Source organism: Epinephelus moara, chromosome 18, assembly GCF_006386435.1.
Source record: "Epinephelus moara isolate mb chromosome 18, YSFRI_EMoa_1.0, whole genome shotgun sequence".
Lineage (NCBI taxonomy): Eukaryota > Metazoa > Chordata > Actinopteri > Perciformes > Serranidae > Epinephelus > Epinephelus moara.
This window is the reverse complement of record NC_065523.1, coordinates 36,113,430-36,132,345: the sequence shown is the minus strand read 5'-3', so window position 1 is coordinate 36,132,345 and position 18,916 is coordinate 36,113,430. Positions and strand designations below refer to the sequence as shown.

The window sequence follows — 18,916 nt, the reverse complement described above, 5'->3', positions numbered from 1 at the left end:
GTCAGATAGGTTAACATAGGCGCCGATTGAAAACTGCCTCCGCTGCTGGGCGCCGTGCTTCGGTTCCACGTCCGGTGTGTCCAGGGCGTTATGTCAACAACGCTACATGAAGCAGATGAATGACTTTTTCTCTGCAGTGTGAAAACAGCAGCCACTTAAACCACTGACTGTGCCCTCTGCCGCCAAGTGGGCAGGGGTGGTAATTGCCACCCAGTCAAAATGACTGACGGCCTTCAGATTTTCTGGTCATTGTTGTAAAAATCCGGTCAATGACCGAGAATATCCGGTTAACGCGACCTCTGAGTTGTAGTTATCATTTTACAGACATTACAGCAGAACAACCACCGCTCCACCCGGCTTGGTCTTGGCAAGGGTGGAGTACCAGGGTAGTGCACAGGTGAGTTGCATACTGCCAATGATTGGACTGAGATTGGTTAGTTTTACCTGCCTGTCCATTGTTGCCTCATGTACGTTCTGATGAAGGTCAAAAAGCTCAACAATAAAGTGAAATACTGCATAGATGTCAGTTTGAGGAAATCCTTTTCTGCCAGTACAGACGTTACAGCAGCAATGTTGTTTTTTTCTTTGTACCATGAAGCCACACTTTGGACCATTTCTTCCTCTCCAACATGACTCCGTCTTTCTGTTGTAAAACTATGTCGGCAGTAATAAAAGGAATTGATCAATTTGGACGCTTATGAATCCGATAGATCCGACACTTTGGAACTGGTTCCCAACTGGACGTGGTTCTCAATTCACATCCCTATCAGGGACAGGATATTTTTCTGACAAGTTAAAATTAACTGTCTCTGGGGTGCCCAGTAACTCACCTGGGAGAACGGGCACCCCATGTACTAAGGCTATGTCCTTGCCACAGTGGCCATGGGTTCGATTCCAACCTGCATGTCATCCCCTCTCTCCTTCTTACCTGCTGCAGCTGTCTCATCAAATAAAGGCAAAAAAGTCCAAAAAACAATCTTTAAAACTAACTGTCTCTAAAGAAGACACAAGCAAACCCTTCGGTTCCTTCAATCAAACGGATAATATGCTTATTTTTCCTCTAAAGCAGTGGTTCCAAACTGGTCCAGCCCCAGGGTCCACATTTCTCCTTAGTCATTAGTTCAAGGTCCACACAGTTTGATATATTCAGCGTCATACTTGTGTTTGACCATGTCATTGAGCTAGTTTGCTGTCTCTGTCAAGTAACTGCAGCTGGAAAAGGCACTTCAAAATAAAGGTTTTGTGCTAGAAGTGTACTGCGTTTACACGTTTGCGTGTCATTTGCGGTCCATTCAGAATGGGCCAGCGACCCACCAGTTGGGAACCACTGCTTTAAAGGTTTATGTCCTCCACACCTCACCAGCTTGTTGGGCGTTAATAAGGTACGGCGACATTTTCCCTTGAGTTCTGCAGACTTGTCCTGACACACCTTATCAGCAGCTCTGCAGTCCTAACCTCCCGTCACGTCCTCTGTGGACCCATGTGCACTCAAATACACAGTCCAGACTCCCAACCTGCCCCCAGACCTCATCCTGAGTTAGAGGTTAACTCAGCTCAGTCCATGTGAGAATATCAGAGTATGAACAGAGACATAAGAAAGTTGGGGGAGGACGACACCGGCAGAGGATGAAGGTGAACCGTGGTCCTCACACAGACATGTACTATCTCTCACTGTCACTGAATTTGTCTCACTGCCTCATTTATTCACTCACATGCTAATGGGAGGATTGAGTATCAACTGCTACACTAAAGCCAGAGGAAAGGAGCTGGGCTCACTCCCACAGACCGGCCAAAACTTTCGCTATGACCTTGGCTTTGTAATGATATGCTGTGCTGACGCTGCATTCCTCTTCCTCTCAGAAAAAATAACCTTTTCTTCCTTTTAATTGATACAAGCAGTGCAAGAAAAGGTTGTCAGTCATAAGGATTTCACCGAAAAAGGCGTGTTCTATCTTAAATTATCCGATGTATAGCCTTGGGAGTGTAAGACTTCCTGATCTCAATATCTCTGGATCCAATAATGATGAAACAACAGAATAAATCATTGCAGTTAGTGCCTCAGGAAACAAAGGGCACTGAGTTTGAGAAGATTTATTTGCAATGACTCACCAACAGCAAGTGTAGCGCTTCTCATAAATTATGCCACTGGTTATCACCCTGCTAAAACTACAAAAAAGAGGGATGTCTATTTCAAAAGTAAAAACATGTATTTAATAATACATGAAGACTCTGCCTTAATGGCTCGCAGCACAGCAGTTCAAAGTTCCATTCAAGGAGTATCAGGATGCTCCGCGCCCGCAGGCCCACCTCCAGGAGGAGACGTGCTGAGAGAGAATCAAACACCAAATCGCCACACTTGTCCTCTCCTTGTCCACGGGCAATGCATTAGACACAGAGCAAGGTTGCACACCTCAGATTGCCACACTGGTGTCGGATTCATGAAAAGTGCACTGCAGAACAAATTTTGAGAGCCGCAGGTAACCTCTGGAGAGTTAACTGTGATGATGCTGCGTGTGGAATTATCAAAAGACCTCTGGACATCCTTATTTTCAGTGTGGCTAGACTTACTAAGCTGATTATAAATAACACAAACACTGGGCACTTGACATCAGTAATATCGACTTCAGCGGAAAAACATTTAGAAAGTTATCAAACGCACTGATCTGAGACATTAATCTGTCTAAAATGATTCTAAACTTGTGCTAATGTGTGTGTTAACATTCATAGGTTAAAGGATAACTTACGTCATTGTCAACATGGACCCTATTTACCCATGTATTTGTGCCTAAGTGACTAATGGGAATAACGGTTTTTAAAATTAATCCAGTATTGAGTGAAAACTGCGAAACAGGCTGCAATGTCACCACTCAGGGAAATCATGTATCGTCAATTTTTGTCCACTGAAAGTGTTTCTTTTTGTCACTGACAGGCTCAAATTGTTATTCAAAGTGTCTGACAACATTATGGAAAGGATCCCTACAGAGATAGACCACTGTTCTAAAGAGTATGATCCTTCTTGTTAAAACAGAAACATCCCCGAAATTGCCATCGCCAAACCCACCAGACTCCATTTAAAAAACACTGTAATTTAAGTGTGTATAGAGGCAGCATATTTTGACATATAACTGGGTAAATTAAAAGGTCATTTTCACCAAATCAGACTTAGTGATTGTTGGAACAGTGGAAAGACGAATCAAGACGCTTTTGTGAGTTTTATTTTGTTCCCGTCGACTCTGAATGAAGTGTGTTTAACGATGATAAAATTACTGTTTATTTAAATGGAGTCTGGTGGGTTTGGTGATGGTGAAGTCGGAGCTGATTTTGGTTAAACAAAATGGTCTCTCTCTGTAGGGATCCTTTCCATAATGTTGTCAGACACATAGAAGAATAATCCGAGCTTGTTAATGGTAATTACTCGACCAGTTTAAAAAATGCTGTTCCCATTAGTCACTAACGGGCTGTAACCCGCCTGGAAAACGTGAGGTCTTTTTTGAGCCAGCTTTCAAGAGCGCAGCGGCAGGTTGCTACTGAGGCTAAGCAACATTAACAAGCATCATATAGCCTATTTACCTGAAGTCCTGAGTGCAGAGCTGATCTTCTTCCAGGTGCTGTTTAGAAGTGTGTAGGCCTATCATCTGTGGGACAGATGTAAAGCTCTGGGTAGCCCTGCACTAACATGATCAACTTTTCTGTGTTTATCAGACTGAATATTTACAGAAGAAGGGAAAGATATGTCAGCTGTGATTGGTTGTTCCTTGTCACATGACATGCAGTGCACGCTGCTGTGTTCCAACAGTTGAACTCGCTTCACGCCCTGAAAAATAGGTGCTCAGGAATGCGTTTGGGTGCACCTGCCGTACGTCTAAGTTCAAAACAATGAATTTGAGGGCGCAAAAAAAACGTCATGTTTGCCCCTTAGGCCTCTTTCCCATTGCACAAAAAACAAAAACAGTAATACCAGCTAACATCTGGCTTTTGGGAATGGAATGGGAATGGGAAAGGGTACGATTGGCATTCACACCTGGGACAAATGACTCTGGAGTAGTCATGGGTGTTTACCAGCACAATGCACAATGTACTGTCTGTCTGCCCAAACAGAACTCCAACATTAATCCAAATTTAGTCAACACTGAGTTTAAAAGAGAGACTGAATAAATCAGAGACATTTCGCTGTTTGCTAACCTGTTTTCCAGCCTGTCCATGACATCAAATGTGACACACCAGTAAAAACAAAACAAACAAACAAACAAAACAAAACAGAAGAGCACACTCATCTACGGCAGAACCCTGTACATGGCTCCGGTCTGCTGGCAGCAGTCTATCGCTTATTTTTAGTGTGTGTTCCCATGTTGAAGAGACCTACATACACACACTAATATTGGTGGAAAAGAGTTACTACACACAAAAACATGGGGAATCAAGATTTGGGTTGAAAATGACCAAAGTCACCTTTTAACATTCATAAAATGATGATCCATTAGATGTTGTGTGATTATACAAAATATATTGGCTTCACTGTGACGCCACAGGAGTTCATGATATATAATTAATGAAATCATGTCATCTAATCATGATGAGTCATGTATTAGTTATGCATCAATTAAGCATGCAGTGTGAACCTTAATTATAAAATGTTACTATAAAGGCGACGTGTTTCCTGTTCAGTGATCATGGTATCTGTTACTACATGAACCAACAGCCTGGTGGAGTCTTACCTTCGCAGGAGGTTTGGTCCTGTTGTTGTTATTGTGGGACGCCAGGTTGACGTCTTCGTGGACGCGGTCCAGCAGCCACAGGAGGAACTCCAGGGCGTCATGTTGGGAGTTACCACGAAACTGTGATCCGTACTTGGACACTATCGTCTGGAGAGGAGAGAGGGAGAAGCAGACTTAATCAAAGTGTCACTTTTCAGCCCAGCTGTCAGAAGATAATGTTGGCATTGTGCGTCCCTGCAAACCACGAATACATTACATGTGTGAGTTTCATTTGTGTCATATCAACTTTTATGAAGTGACCTAGCTGACTTTGCCATCAGGAGGTGGAGGGGATGGTGGATAGCTGCAGACGACTGTTAGAGACCCAGGAACAACAGTAGTGAACCATCACTAATTTTCCAGCTGGGATAGTTGTGCAAACCCGTGGCCACCCATTGCCCCAAAATCTGTTATATTTAGCCATTTCTAACCATAACCAAAGGTTTTTGTGCCTAAACCTAACCATATGACATATTCTGGGACATCTCTGGTCATCTCTCTGTCAGCTCCACTGAGTTTGTGCTAAGTTTATGCTCTTATGTTTATTCTGCAAGCTTTTTGTGGTTGGACAGTGGTGGCGTGTGGCGGCGAGTCACTCATCAGGATGAGGAAATCATCTCTCCAGTCTGTAAACTGTCCTCCTGTCTACATCTGATAGCTAGCTGCTAGCTTGCCAGATCAAGGTTTTCAACTGTAAACATCAGTAAACATCGAGGGAAAGATGGAGAAGAGAGGACACCAGCTGAGCTAGCATCTTGCTACCATTGTTCAGGCACTGGAAATAAACTGGACGACATCTGTGCCGCATCAGGAAGTGAAATATCCTTTGATTCACCAAAAATTAAGCTCAATCCATTCAACCACGTGACTCTTTTCCTTTATGTGATCTGACAGAGCAGAGGACTCCAGGAGAGAAGGAGAGGAGGCGTGTGCTTCACAGTGAATAAGGACTGGCGTTACGGTGTGAATATGAGGTGCTGTCCTGTTCCTGCTGTGGATCACTGCTATACAACTTTCAGAGGCAGCTGCAGAGAAGCGCTGCCTGTGATCAGGAGGAGCGACCATACTGCTGTCTCGTCAAGTTCGGGACATTTTGACAGTTAAATCATTTCACAACCAAAAACCATGGATTACCAGAACCATCCGGAAACTGAAGTTGTACCTACTATAAACTGAAATGATGAAGTATCCATAGGTTGAAGAAATGTACAATGCTAACAATCTTTCTGGTGATCGGGTTGCTGTGCACAGATTTCAACTGTTGGAACACAGCAGCACACACTGCATGACATGTAGCGAGGACCAGCCAATCACAGCTGACAGATATCTTTCCCTTCTTATAAATATTCAGTCTGATAAATACGGAAAAGTTGATCATGTTAGTGCAGGGCTACCCAGAGCTTTACATCTGGCCCACAGATGATAGGCCTACACACTTATAAACAGCTCCTGGAAGAAGATCAGCTCTGCACTCAGGACTTCAGGTAAATAGGCTATATGGTGCTTGTTAAGATTGCTTAGCAACCTCAGATGCAACCTGCCGCTGCCCTCTTGAAGGCTGGCACAGAGTAGGCATCAGATTATGGTGTAAATGTCTTTATTCTTTCAAAAATAAAAGCCTTCTGCAACTTTAAGCTTTTATGGGGGAGGGCGAATGCACAAGTTTTAAATATTAAGGGCGATGTGTCCCCTGCGTCGCCCACTAAATCTACACTTACTGTATGGCCTACAGCTACATAATTACTTTATTAGGTGTATTTTATAAGCAAGGAAAAAAATTCAGTGCTGTATCAGTACGGAGAAACCTTCTATAATCCTTGAATATATCTATCCTGTCCAGAGAGTCCCAGTTTCCTCTCCACTGAAAGATAACAACAGTGGTGCTTTAATTGGCTTTTGTAATGTGACAGCTCGTTAGAATTAAAGCTGCAGTGGCTACCTGAAGGAGCCAAATAAAACTGCATTGCTAAGACATCCTTTCTGAAGAATTCTCCAACAGAAAAAATGTGAATCTCAAGCACTACTTGTTTCTCGGTTTTGACAGCTCGGGTGTGCGCGCTGGGCAGCTCTACCCTGGCCTTCTCCACAGAACGCTGATCAGAGGAATCCCGGAATTGCAAATTTGCACTAACGCTCTTCACGCTTCCCTCGTCTCCACCTGGCCCACGCTCTGACTGATGCAGACTCAGTTCAGATTTTGGATTTGCAAAATGTGCCTTTGTCTAAAAAACATGCTTGTTAATAAAAGTTTTACTGTCAGAAGTATCGCATTCACCCCCTTTTCTTCTCAAGAAACTGAACATCAGGAGAAATTTGCCTTCAAAAAGAAGAAGTGTGAATAACAGTCTTCTTAAAAGTAGGTTGAAGACTACTTTAGCTCACACTCAGTATAACGTGACTTCAGATCTGAATGGCACCCGACTCAATTAGGCGGGAATTAGCTGCATGAACCGCAGCTGGCAGGCTGCAGAAGCAAAGGCAGTGATGAGAGATTATAGCAGAGGGAGCAGCAGACTGTAATCATTGCTTCATAATCCACTAATATGTGATATGCCTCTTATGGCTATTACACCATAACGTGATGTAGCATGTCTGATGATGGAGTGAGAGGCCCGCCACTGAGGAGCTGATGGTCGATTCTCAAAAAGATGGGCCGACATACTGTATTAAAACGCTCTTTAACAACCAGCGACTCAGTATAAAGCTGCAGGTGTTTGAATATGAGACAGAGCAGACCAGTATACTCAACTCAAATCATTCTAAAAGAGGGTCGTTCAGTCGGAGCAGAGTAATTTAATAATGAGCAATCATTGGCAGTGCAGCCAGGGCTGCTTCTTCAAAGTACTTCCTCTAAGATGTGGTTACTGACAAGTGCAAAAAGTGAACATAAAAATTCATAAACAGAGAAAAACTGCTGGTGGAGTCTTGGCAGAGTGATAAGGTTCTCTAATCTTCTCCTCTGATCTCGTCTTTAAAGTGAAAGTGAAGCTTCCTTTGCCTCGTGGATCTCAAAGTCAAAAAGTGATGAGTGTTGCAATCTAGCACTGGATCCCTGCAATAATTTTAAGAAAAGGTCGGTCGCAAAATACGAAAGGAAATATAGAGCTGCTTGTTTAATTCAACTGGACAGCTGTGTATCTCTGTTGAGCAATGTTTTTATTACATCAAGAGCATGTGAACAGAAGAGCCAGATGTGCACTGAGACACTTTTGTAATCTGCATATTTTCCTCACTTAGATGACACGTCTGACTCTGGGAAGTCTTACTGTAGGTTTGGAAGTTAAAATAAGACATTTACAACCTGAGAGAAAAGTAGACCTCTGCACCTCATCATGACTGTTTTCAGGCTTTAGATAATCTAGGCCATTACGAGAGACTTTGGCCAAACTCAGGTCATTTCAGAGAGAGGGCGTTCCTATCGGCTGTTCTAAAGATGCCAGTGTGCATCCCCTCGGTGAACGCCTGATTCAATGGCAGAGAATCCTGCAGAGAAAGTTGCTAGTCCAGCTCTGGCAACGACTGCCTGCACTGCAAAGCTACCTTAAAAAAAGGAGGACGGACTTATCAAAAAGAGTCAAATGAGAGTCTGACAATTAACAAAAGAAAACACGTGTCAGTATTGGAAAAGCTTGTCAGATGCTAATAGTCTTGCCTTCTGCTAACTCGAGCCAAAAGCTCGGAGCTGTGGCTTTAAATTTATGTTTATTTAGCTAACATTAGCTAGAGCCTCAAATCACAGTGTGTCTTCCGCCTCACTCCCCGCCACAACAGACCACCTCGCCAGGAGGAGAGCAGGCAGCAGCTCAGAACCCCAGTAGGTGGCCACAGCAAATCAAATCCAGACACACAAACCCAAGCTCCACGGGAACTGACAGCCCCAACTCCCTGCTGGGTCAGCAAACTTTCTGTTGCTGCTGTTACACAGGTTAGACCCGGTGCTGCTGCTGGCCACCAGACCCCTGTGACACCCTGCGCTGGGGGTTTGCACTGGCCAAATTCCAGCTGCTAGAGCTACCGACTGAAGGCCTGCCTCCCGAGCTGCTGCCCAGTCTCCTCCCAAGGCAACACATTCTCACTGTGACCTTGTCACATATCGACGTTTGGACTTTCAACGTCCACATACGACGTCCAAGGTACACTGGGTGTGTTGGTTGTTGACGTTCTGGGACGCCTTGTCAGGTTCAGCCTGTTACATGCATTGTCTTCTTTCAAAGTACACTTCTGTTTTCACAGGAAATTTAACGTTTACATACAGTCTCTTTCAAAATAAAAGTACTAAGTCAGTACAACACTGTGAATTGATGTTTTCTTTCCTCCAACAACAAACAAATGGGGTTGGGTTTAGGCAACAAAAGCACATGGTTAGGTTTAGGAAAAAAGGAACAGGGTTTGGCTTTACAGTCTTACGTGATGCAAACACGGCTCTCTCAGTGAAAGCTGGTGTTTGTTGGTGCGTGCATATGCCAGTGGTTGTCTGGTGGGAGGGGCTTATGTGGAAAGCTGCAGGAGGACGGTGTATTTTCAAATTCTGCCTTTTTTCTTGGCCTTTTTCAGATTTCTGCCTACCCCATCTTTCAACATGTTTTCTTGGAATGTTGTGAACATATTTTCACATCCATTTAAAGTCTATAGTCTGTCAAACTTCACATTTCAACAAATGTCTCTGAGTCAGACTGACTGGAGAAGATTCAGTGTAGTACAGCAGATCCTTTTTAAATTAATGCCCTTGAAACATTCAGGGTTGCTATTAACCAGGAGAACGACGGACACACACTAACCTAAAGCTGTTGTGCGGCACAGTAATAACAGTAATTACCTTCAGAGCCTTGAGAAGGTGGCAATTGTCTCAGTGATATAATTGAGGTTTTTTATTGCTCTCTGTGGCATAATGGCCACTGGCCAGTCTGTAATGTGTGTAATCATCTAACTAAAAGATAAGGACAAAATAAGAAAACACTCTGTTCTCTACATCATTGAGTTAATGTTATATATTTTAACCAGTTATCTATTACTTTACAGCTCAGTGTTTCAACTGTGGGTCTGTTATTTCAGAGAACTATATAAATTATGTCTAATTCAGTGATCTGTTTCAACCATTTATCTGCTACCTTCATTTAACCATTTGAACTGTTCATCCATTACTGGTACCTAACTATTTTAATATTCATTTACTTAAAACTTTACGGTTTAGACTTGGGATTTCCAACAGCGTGGGACCATAGACTGTATAAAAGAAGTGCATGTAGCCACTGTGATGTCACTCATTGGTTTGTACCAATACCGATAGTAATAGAGTACTTCATTTGATATATATTTTTCTGTTTCATTCCGATACCTTGAAGCTCTGACACACCAAGCTGATGGTCAGCTATTGGTCAATGTTGGGTGGTCAGTGAGCGTCTGTTGCCCTAGTTGCCTCGGTGTGTCGTGTTGAGCCGTCGGAATGGAAGTGAGGAAAGTAAACAAAGAGCTAAAGTCAAGAGGGAGTAAGATCGAAACAAACTCATTACGTAAGGTAAGATTATTTTTCTTTAGCCATTGGGCTCTTTAGCAGAAACGTTTTGTGATGGTTTGTGTTACTGTTCACGGTAAATATACTCTGTTCTTTCAGCACTGTGCTAACTGGCTAACTAGCATCAAGATGGTCCTCCAGTTTCCTTTTCTGAATGACGAATACAGACAATCTGCAGGGGCAGAACGTATGTACTGGTTGGCTGTCAGCTACAGTCTTTGGGGTGTGTTCATGAGCAACTTTTTGGTCAAGACACAGGCGATTTTAGGCGACGCAAAAATTTGGTTGCCGCTAGTTCTTTGAAGTCAGTTTGGTGTGTCTAAGCCTTTAAAGGTCGATAACAACACCCAGTCGTATTCAACATACACCCTGGCAGCAGTAGACCCACACTGAGTACATGCAGCCCTGATCAGGAATCACTGCTCTGCTATCTCATTTTGTTTTACTGCAGCCAGCACCATAGATAATCATTAAAACTAAACATGGAGACAGCAAATATTGACACATACCTGTGAGCAAGGCCCACCGTCATCACATCACACATTTAGCTTCCTAAACAGGCCCATCAATATCCAGTGTAGGGAGGATGACATTCCTGCCCAGCTACTCCCTTCTTTCTCAGGCCTCTCGTGTTGTGGAAACCGATAAATGGGCTGTTGAGTAACTGTTTGAGTTTCAGGCTTTGTCCCTGTCCAGGCCTCTCTGTGCAAACACACCATCCTGCCAGGGGGGATGCAGAGAAATGCACAGGAACTGTCCAGATCAAAAGCACACATCTGCTCCCAGGTTGAAGAAACTCAACCCTTAGACTGCAACGTCAGAGACACATCTGTGAGAGTGGAAGCTCGGGACACCCTGGCAGTGTGAGCACCAAGCAGCACAGAGGTACGATTATAAAAAGCAGCCTCCCTGCTTCCACCTCTCTGGTCCTACAGGACAGGTGGTACTGGAATGTGGCAGAGCGCCAGGTGCAGCGGGACTTTGTTGTTGTGTTTTTTCTCCTGACTGGGACTCTGCAGCCAGCTGACCTGCGAGGAGGCCACTGCTGATTCATTAACTTTGAAGAACTTTTGATCAAAGCGGATGATTCCACATTTGCAGAGGAGATGTACATGAACAGCATTATTCATTTATATAAAAAGGTGCGCTGCAAAGTGTACGTCCTGTTGAAAGGGCAATTGTCAAAAAAAGAGATCTCTTTCAACACTTGTCCTTTTATCACTTCTTATCAAAATTCATGTGGTGCAAGGAGGGCTGCTATAGGTAGTCCTTTTAATCTGGCGGCTTTAGCTGAACCTTTCCAGTGCCCTTCTGACAAAACACCTGACGTTTGGAGGCCTGTGAAGACTGCTAATCAACTTACAGCAACAATAGATTAATTGAGCATTTAAATGAAGACTGATCCTTTCTGGAGGATTGTTTATAAGTGCTGTGCGCTGTCTGGAGTTCCCGCAACTGGGAGCTAATTTTGCCTCTCAGACACAAGCCTCGGAGCTATCTGATTATTTTATAATGCCTCCCTCCAGGCAGCTGTGGTATTACTCAACAGGCAATTTCAGAAGGCCTGAGCTGCATGAACTCTGGACCTCCTACGGTCACAAACCGCAGCCAAGAGGCACAGCAGAGAGTGTGTGTGTGTGTGTGTGTGTGTGTGTGTGTGTGTGTGTATGCTTTAACACAGGAAACATCTAATCACACACAAGGGGGAGTGTTTAGTGTTTTTCTTTGAACCTATCTTTTTAATCTTGGCAAGATGTTTCCATGCTGTTCCCTCTGATCACTGTCCTGAAAAATATCTGATATCTGAGTCTCACGAGATAAGACAAGAATGAAAGTGTGGAATTGGGGAAGCGTTGGCAGTGAGGATTTTGGTTGACAGGGGTAGTGGAGTCTTTCAAAAACCACAACAGATGGAGGAGAAAAAAAATTAATCAATGTTAAAATTGATTTGGACCGTCAATGCTGAGTTTAATACGCAGCAGATCTCAGGTTGGCTTCCTCATTACGCATATTCAAGTGTGAGGGAGAGACATGAAAGTGCCTCTACAGTCGGGGTCAGGATATTCCAGTAGCCACACTTGTACCCTTTTCTTACAGCGTAATTAGCATTTCCAAGAATAGATCCATTGTGGAGGTTTTTTTGTTCGCCGCTCCATATTATCTTCTTCATGCCTTGAACTATGGCTCAAAGAAATCCAGAGCAAAGAGCTGCAGGCAGATAAAGTACGGCTGCTTTTTGCCTCTCTATCTACAGCGTGGGCAGAGAAGGAAAGCCTGAGGGTCTCCTGATAGGGCTCTGTCGCAGCCCCTGATCCTCAGGGAGGGGAAAGTGGTACAGTAAGTTAATCTGCTTCCTGAGCCAGCGCACTTTGCATCACAACTTTTAAATAAACACTGAAATGTACACTCAAACAGTCACCTGTACTTCACTTGCCATGCTGCAAGAGGAAATAAAACAGCAGTTAGTGCTGCACAGGAAGTGATGATGAACTTAAAGTCATAACACAATGCTAGCAGTGGTAGTGTCGTAATAATAAAGGGTCACCCGCTGACCCGGCGCCCTCAGACCGCAGTGACAGCAGCCTCGTTATCACCTCGCAGGAAAACACTGAGGTCACAGAGCACAGCGCTGCACGCTGGTTACGGCCTGTGCCGAGAGAAAGGTTGCTATACTGTTGGCAATTATAGCAAATGATGTAAACCTCATGACACCCCCTCTTTTGTCTGAACATTACTTTCAGGCCACTCTGTCATAGCGGTGTTTACAGCTCACTGTGCTCACAACATGTGATTATGTTTGACTAAACTCTGAGCTAACTGCACTTTGGGGACGTAATGTGAGAGTATGTGTTTAGTTAATGATAACCACTGAAACTCTAAGACTGCCCCGGCCTTTTTAATATCACCAGTGCTTTTCATTACTCTGTCATTAAAGGGTAACTTCAGTTTTTGTCAACCTTGTTTTGTGTCTGAGTGACTAACAGGAACAATTTATGAAACTGGTCCAGTACTGAGAGAGACCTGCAGCCAGCAGCAGCAAAACAGGCTGCAGTGTAATAACTTTGGGCAACTGGTGCATTCATTTGCATTGGGAAGTCAGAGAGTCGGAGCAACCTCAAATCAAACATGCTAGACTTTCTGTCAGGACGTCAAGAGGCGCCCCAGACGTGGCATCAGTTTTAGTCTGCTATGACACACTACATGAGATGAAACAATGGATTATCGTGCACGACGCCCATGGTCATTCACGATCCGAGCCGACATCATACGATGCTGTGTCGGGCTAGAATCGGGCTGATATCGTGTAGTGAACCGGGTGTTATGTGAGTCTCTTTAGATCAGTCGTACACAGTCCTGTCCAGCTTCTATCTGTTGACATGTTGCTACATTGTTTGTCTGTTTGTAGACAACAACGGCTAACCTGGCTAGCACTGGTACTGCTAACAACATTTTGGTTTTCTGACTTCTTGTACTGGAACGTGGTCAACTCAGGTGTGATGTCAATCCCTGCTTTGACCTCCGACTTCAGAGGTAAAGGGATTTCAGCTAAGTATGCACCGTCAATTTACGTCCACTAAATGTGTTTTTGCCACTGACAGGCTAAAATCATTTTAAGTGTCTGACAACATTATAGAAAGGATCCCTACAGAGATAGAACTTTCTGTCAAGGAGTAATGTGTTCACAACGGGCACGAATAAAACAATTTGCGTGAGTCAATTACATGTAAAGTTAATGTGAAGACGCGATTAGACGCGAATTGCCGCCGGGCGATGGACACAAAGGAAATGTCGCAAAATACACAAATGGAGCAAGTAGCATGATTTCATGTGATATGCTTATTTGTGAGAGTTCTGTACTTTGGCGACCAATTTGCACTGCTAAGGACAATCAGCATTGAGATCCTCGGGACGCCAAGGATGTACCAGCAGAAGTTCATTCATTGATTCAGCGATTTCATGTGCGTATGACACGAGCTATTTGCGTGTATAAAGTGAGTCAACCCAAAATACTGTACTGTTCAAAGTCGCATGAGTCACATAATGAGAAAATTCAACATAAGATTTAACCAGAAACAGCTGGAAATCACCATCGCCTAACCCACCAGACTCCATTTAAATTGATAGTAATTTTATCATCATAAAACACACTTCATTCAGAGTTGACAGAAACAAAATATAACTCACAAGAGCTGTCTTGGTCCATCTCTTCACTTTTCCATCAATCACCAAATCTGGTTTGGTTGATATAAGCCCATAATTCACTCAGTTAGGTGTCAAAATATGTTGACTCTATACAAGCTAAAATTACTGTTTATTTAAATGAAGTCTGGTGGGTTTGGGGATGACAATTTTGGGGCTGTTTCTGGTTAAACAAAAAGGATCTTAAGTGTTTGTTTTTGCCACTGACAGGCTCAGACTGTTATTCTAAGTGTCTGACAACATTAAGGAAAGGATCCCTACAGAGATAGAACATTGTTTTGAGGAGTAAGATCAACTACGCAGGTTGATTTTAGCGCTGCTCATCGTGGACTATATTGCTGTCATTGTTCATTTTAGTCAAACCATACAGTTTGAAAACGAGGCGCGGCTCCAACTAGAAAACAATGTTTTGATGCATTGGATGTGCTGAATGTGCATATTAAGGCAGTACAGGAGGAGGTGCACATTAATAATCCTCCAGGACTGTAACATGCTCATGTTTAACCCAAACAATGTGTCATGTGACTGCAGTTGCTTCACATCCAGGTCGGAACACCTTCTCACCACAAACCAACTGCACCAGAGTTCCTTTGTAACCAGACTGAGACCACCTCTTCAAGAAGGTCTCGGTCCAGTTGTTTTGGTGTGTTCACACCTGCCCAAATGAACCGCACTGAGGGGGCAAATGAACTTGAGTTTGACTGAACCGAACCAAACAGGGCAGGTGTGAAAACATCATTACACTCATGGTTCCAGTTACTGGACCAATTTCAAAAACTGTTGTTCTCATTAATCACTAAAACACAAAAACATGCTCCAGGTTGAAAAACACACCAAAGTTACCCTTTAAGCTCTGAGCTCATATCCACCTGTAGACTGTGTGTGTTGCGGTATGTGTTACACTTTGTGTACCTTAAAGTCCACAGACAGCTGTGGGGTGTACTCCAGAGTCCACAGAGCCCTGACAAGTGATGCCAACTGCTCCGTGACTTCTCCCCTGACGAACCGCGTCTCATCACTTTTCACCACCCCGTTTATCCTGGTGTGATTCAGGTCCAGCTTGTACCGCTCCAGACCCAGGTACTCTGCCAGCAGGTCGGTGTTGCTCAGACACTGAACCACAGCGTTCATGAAACAGGTGTTGCCGTGGTTCTTCAGCCCCAGGACACCCGGGATTTTGTCTGCGTATTGGTAAAGTAGTTTCTCTCTGCCGGCGCACAGGGAAGAAGACGTGCTCGAGGTGTTTTTCACCACACGGTCCCAGGTCACCTGTACGTCCTCCTTGATCATCCCCGAGCCGGCGCTCAGGGTGCAAGGTGCGCCATTCCGAAACCCCCCGTCGTCGTCCTCCGCGTCCTGCGCGTCAGCGTCTCCAAAGTGGGTCAAAGTGCCCAAAGTTTTGATGATTCTGTTCATAAAGCTCCCCACGGACTTTAACGATTTCCTCCTGAACAGCTTCCCAGATTTCGGCTTCTTCTCTTTGCGCTTCTCCTCCTTCGATGTCTGCATTTCCTCCTTGACTCTGCTCGGTCTCTCCATGACAGCGCCTCTACTCCGCTCGTCTCTTCTCACACTGATAACTGTGTAAATTCCGACGCCGGTGTGTCACTTCTCCGCCAGTGTCCCCTGTCCGGATAGCAGAGGGAAAAGCGCACAGAGGTGACACCATCTCGGAGCCAGAGGCACAACAGCTCAGTGTTACTGCACCGTGCGCTGACGGTAAACCTTCCTCATCCATCCCTGCACTTACTGAAGGCGTTCATTCTCACTCCGACACCGCCGCTGTCACCAGCAGCATCTCGTCATGGCCGGCACAACACGAGCCGCTCTGCCGTCCAGCTGCAGCACTGAGCGTTCCCTCCCATCGCTCCAACTTCTCCTGAAGAGGCTTGTGATTGTGTCAGTGCTCCCTCCCACTTTGTGCACATGCAGGAGATAAGAGAGCAGTGTGCACTGAGTGGGCTCATGGAGTCAGCGTCTTACACACATCTGACACACAAAGGTTTTATTCCACTTTTTATCAGTGGTTCGAAAAGTACCCAGAGGATTTACTTAACTAAAGGTATCAATACCACAGTGTAAAAGTTTAAGTCTTTAATTCAGGATCCCACCTAAGTATAAATACATGGGCTAAATATTATCAGCAATATTCATTCTGCAGAAAAAAAACTCCCCTATAACTCCAGTTTTTATATTATTAATTGATTCTTAATTTGATTTGATTGATTTGATTTCATTATACTGTTGTAGCTAGAGGACAAAAAATGACTTTAGTATAAATAAATAAATAAAATACAGGAATAATAAATAAGTAAATATGAACAGAAATAATGTATAAATAAATAATAATATATATGAATAAATAATGTTAAAGTAAAAATGAAAATAAATAGATAAATAAATGAATGTGTGAATAAACATGGACAGAAATAAATGCATAAATAAATAAAGGAATATATGAATAAACAATGTCTGAATAAAATTAAAAATAACTGCTGCTTAAAGATGCATAAGAATAGTCAAATCTGATCAATAAACAGGATGTAAATAAATATCTTAAATTTATTTATTTGTACAACTACATTCATTTATTTCTGTATTTCTGTGTCTGTATGTTAATGAGGTAGGAGGTCCTCACCTCTGGATTGATTTCTCTATTTTATTTCTTTATTTTTTAATTTCAGCTTTTATTTATTCATTTACTGGTACTACATTATATAATAACTACATTATATACAGTTAGGTTGTTCAGTCTATGGTTCAGGCCCCTTCAAAAAGGGTCACAGGATAAATCTGGGTCATTGGTGGGGTAGGGGTCAAAGAAACACGCAAGTTCTGTAACATAAATTGAATTAGCTTGTCCATATCTTTGACTTTCCCTTTAATCTTTTTCGTTAAATATTAGATTATTTTCCTCGTTAAGCCTCAAATGTATAAACCTTTATTTAATCAGGTAAGTCCCGATAGAGGTTTGAATTACAGAAAACCATCTGAGGGGTTTAGATGGGAACTCTCTCACCTGAAATGTGACAAGTGGACTCAGCTCACAAGACTTTTTTGGTGTTATTTAAATTTTAAAAAAAAAGAAGAAAGAAATATGCAAAAATCTGTATTATATTATTATAAAAATTATATTGTATATATACAACTATATATATAAAAACATATAATTTTTAGCTAAAATGCGAAAAAAAAATACAATAATAAAGTGGGTTTTTTTGTTTATATATATATATATATTTTTTTTTTTTGTAATTCACTTCTGTTCTTATTTTATTTATTATTATTTATTTTTCATTGACCATGGTTTCATGGTGTGATGACTTAGTGTTGTATTGTTGTTGCCGTTATTGTTGAGATGACTTGATATTGTGTTGTCTTGCTGTTGTTATTGCTGAAGCCGTTGTGTCATGAATATGTTCTATTTTGCATTTATGTTTTTTATCTATATATTAGTGTCTTTTAGTAGAGAAATTATTCTCTGTTTCCTGTCCAGGGACTACAGATGAAAATTAGCTTATAGCTACTCTGGTGCAGCTACGTAGCTGTGCACTGTCCCTGTTAAATAAATAAAAAAATCTATGTCAGAGTACCTCATGCTATAACTGTCTAACAGATGTGCTGGAGTAAAAAGTAGTGAGATGGTAGTGTGTTCCTTGTATGAATGAGTGAGCCCAGCAGCCCACAGAGTTAAATTCATTAGCTAATCCTTGGAGGCATTTATCACAGGTTATAGTGTCCTGGATTATTACTATCATTCCTAGGCTATGAGGTACTGTAGAGCTGCACTGCTTATCTCTTCTGCTCACTACACAGATAGGTTTAATCACACAGGCCTGTCTTACTAACACTAAAAAACTGCAGATTTACTGCAGCAGAGAGCAAAAGCATGATGACTGACTCTCCTCCTCAGTGCTACTGCAACCTGAAGAGTGAGTCTGGGCCAAGGAGGGAAGCCTCCTACTCTGCTGCTGCTGACGGTGCTGTGGAGTACCACCAGCAGGCTCGATTCAAGAGAAGACAGTCACGAATACCCCGTTACATTTCACTGTACTGTTGACCCTGTGTTAGCCTACATATGACCATTAAAGTAAAACTGAAGTACTTCAGAGTTAGAAACAGCCATCAGTGCACACAGCAGAAGAGCCTGCACTCAACTTCAATATGAAGGCCGGTATACAACCAAGCAAAGCCTCGCCGCAGGCTGTCTTTCCCAACATCATCTGCCTCCAAATAATAATCTCCTACACACCATGTACCAAACATGGCACCTGATCATGTGAGCCAACACTGCGGACGCAAACTACCATCAAGTAAATCTACTTGTAACTTCCATGAAATAGGTTTCACATTAATCCGATTGTGCCGAAGGGGAGCAGCGAGTCCTCCCTGCTTTAAGCTGTGTGATATCTACAGTACCTGGGGGACGTCTGGAGCCAACACCCTGCAT

The 18,916-nt window shown here is 43.0% G+C and overlaps 1 protein-coding gene across 1 annotated transcript in view; it reads right to left on the bottom strand.

Annotated features, from left to right (window-relative positions):
• Positions 1–16,304, bottom strand: part of usp43b (ubiquitin specific peptidase 43b) — a 113,101-nt gene extending 96,797 nt beyond the window's left edge. Inside the window, exons 1-2 of the mRNA XM_050070352.1 lie at positions 15,379–16,304; positions 4,716–4,862 (exon numbers count right to left, since the gene is read on the bottom strand). Coding sequence (XP_049926309.1) covers positions 4,716–4,862; positions 15,379–16,005 — 774 coding nt within the window. The 5' untranslated portion in view covers positions 16,006–16,304. The remainder of the gene's footprint in view (positions 1–4,715; positions 4,863–15,378) is intronic.
• Between the last annotated feature and the right edge of the window lie 2,612 nt (positions 16,305–18,916).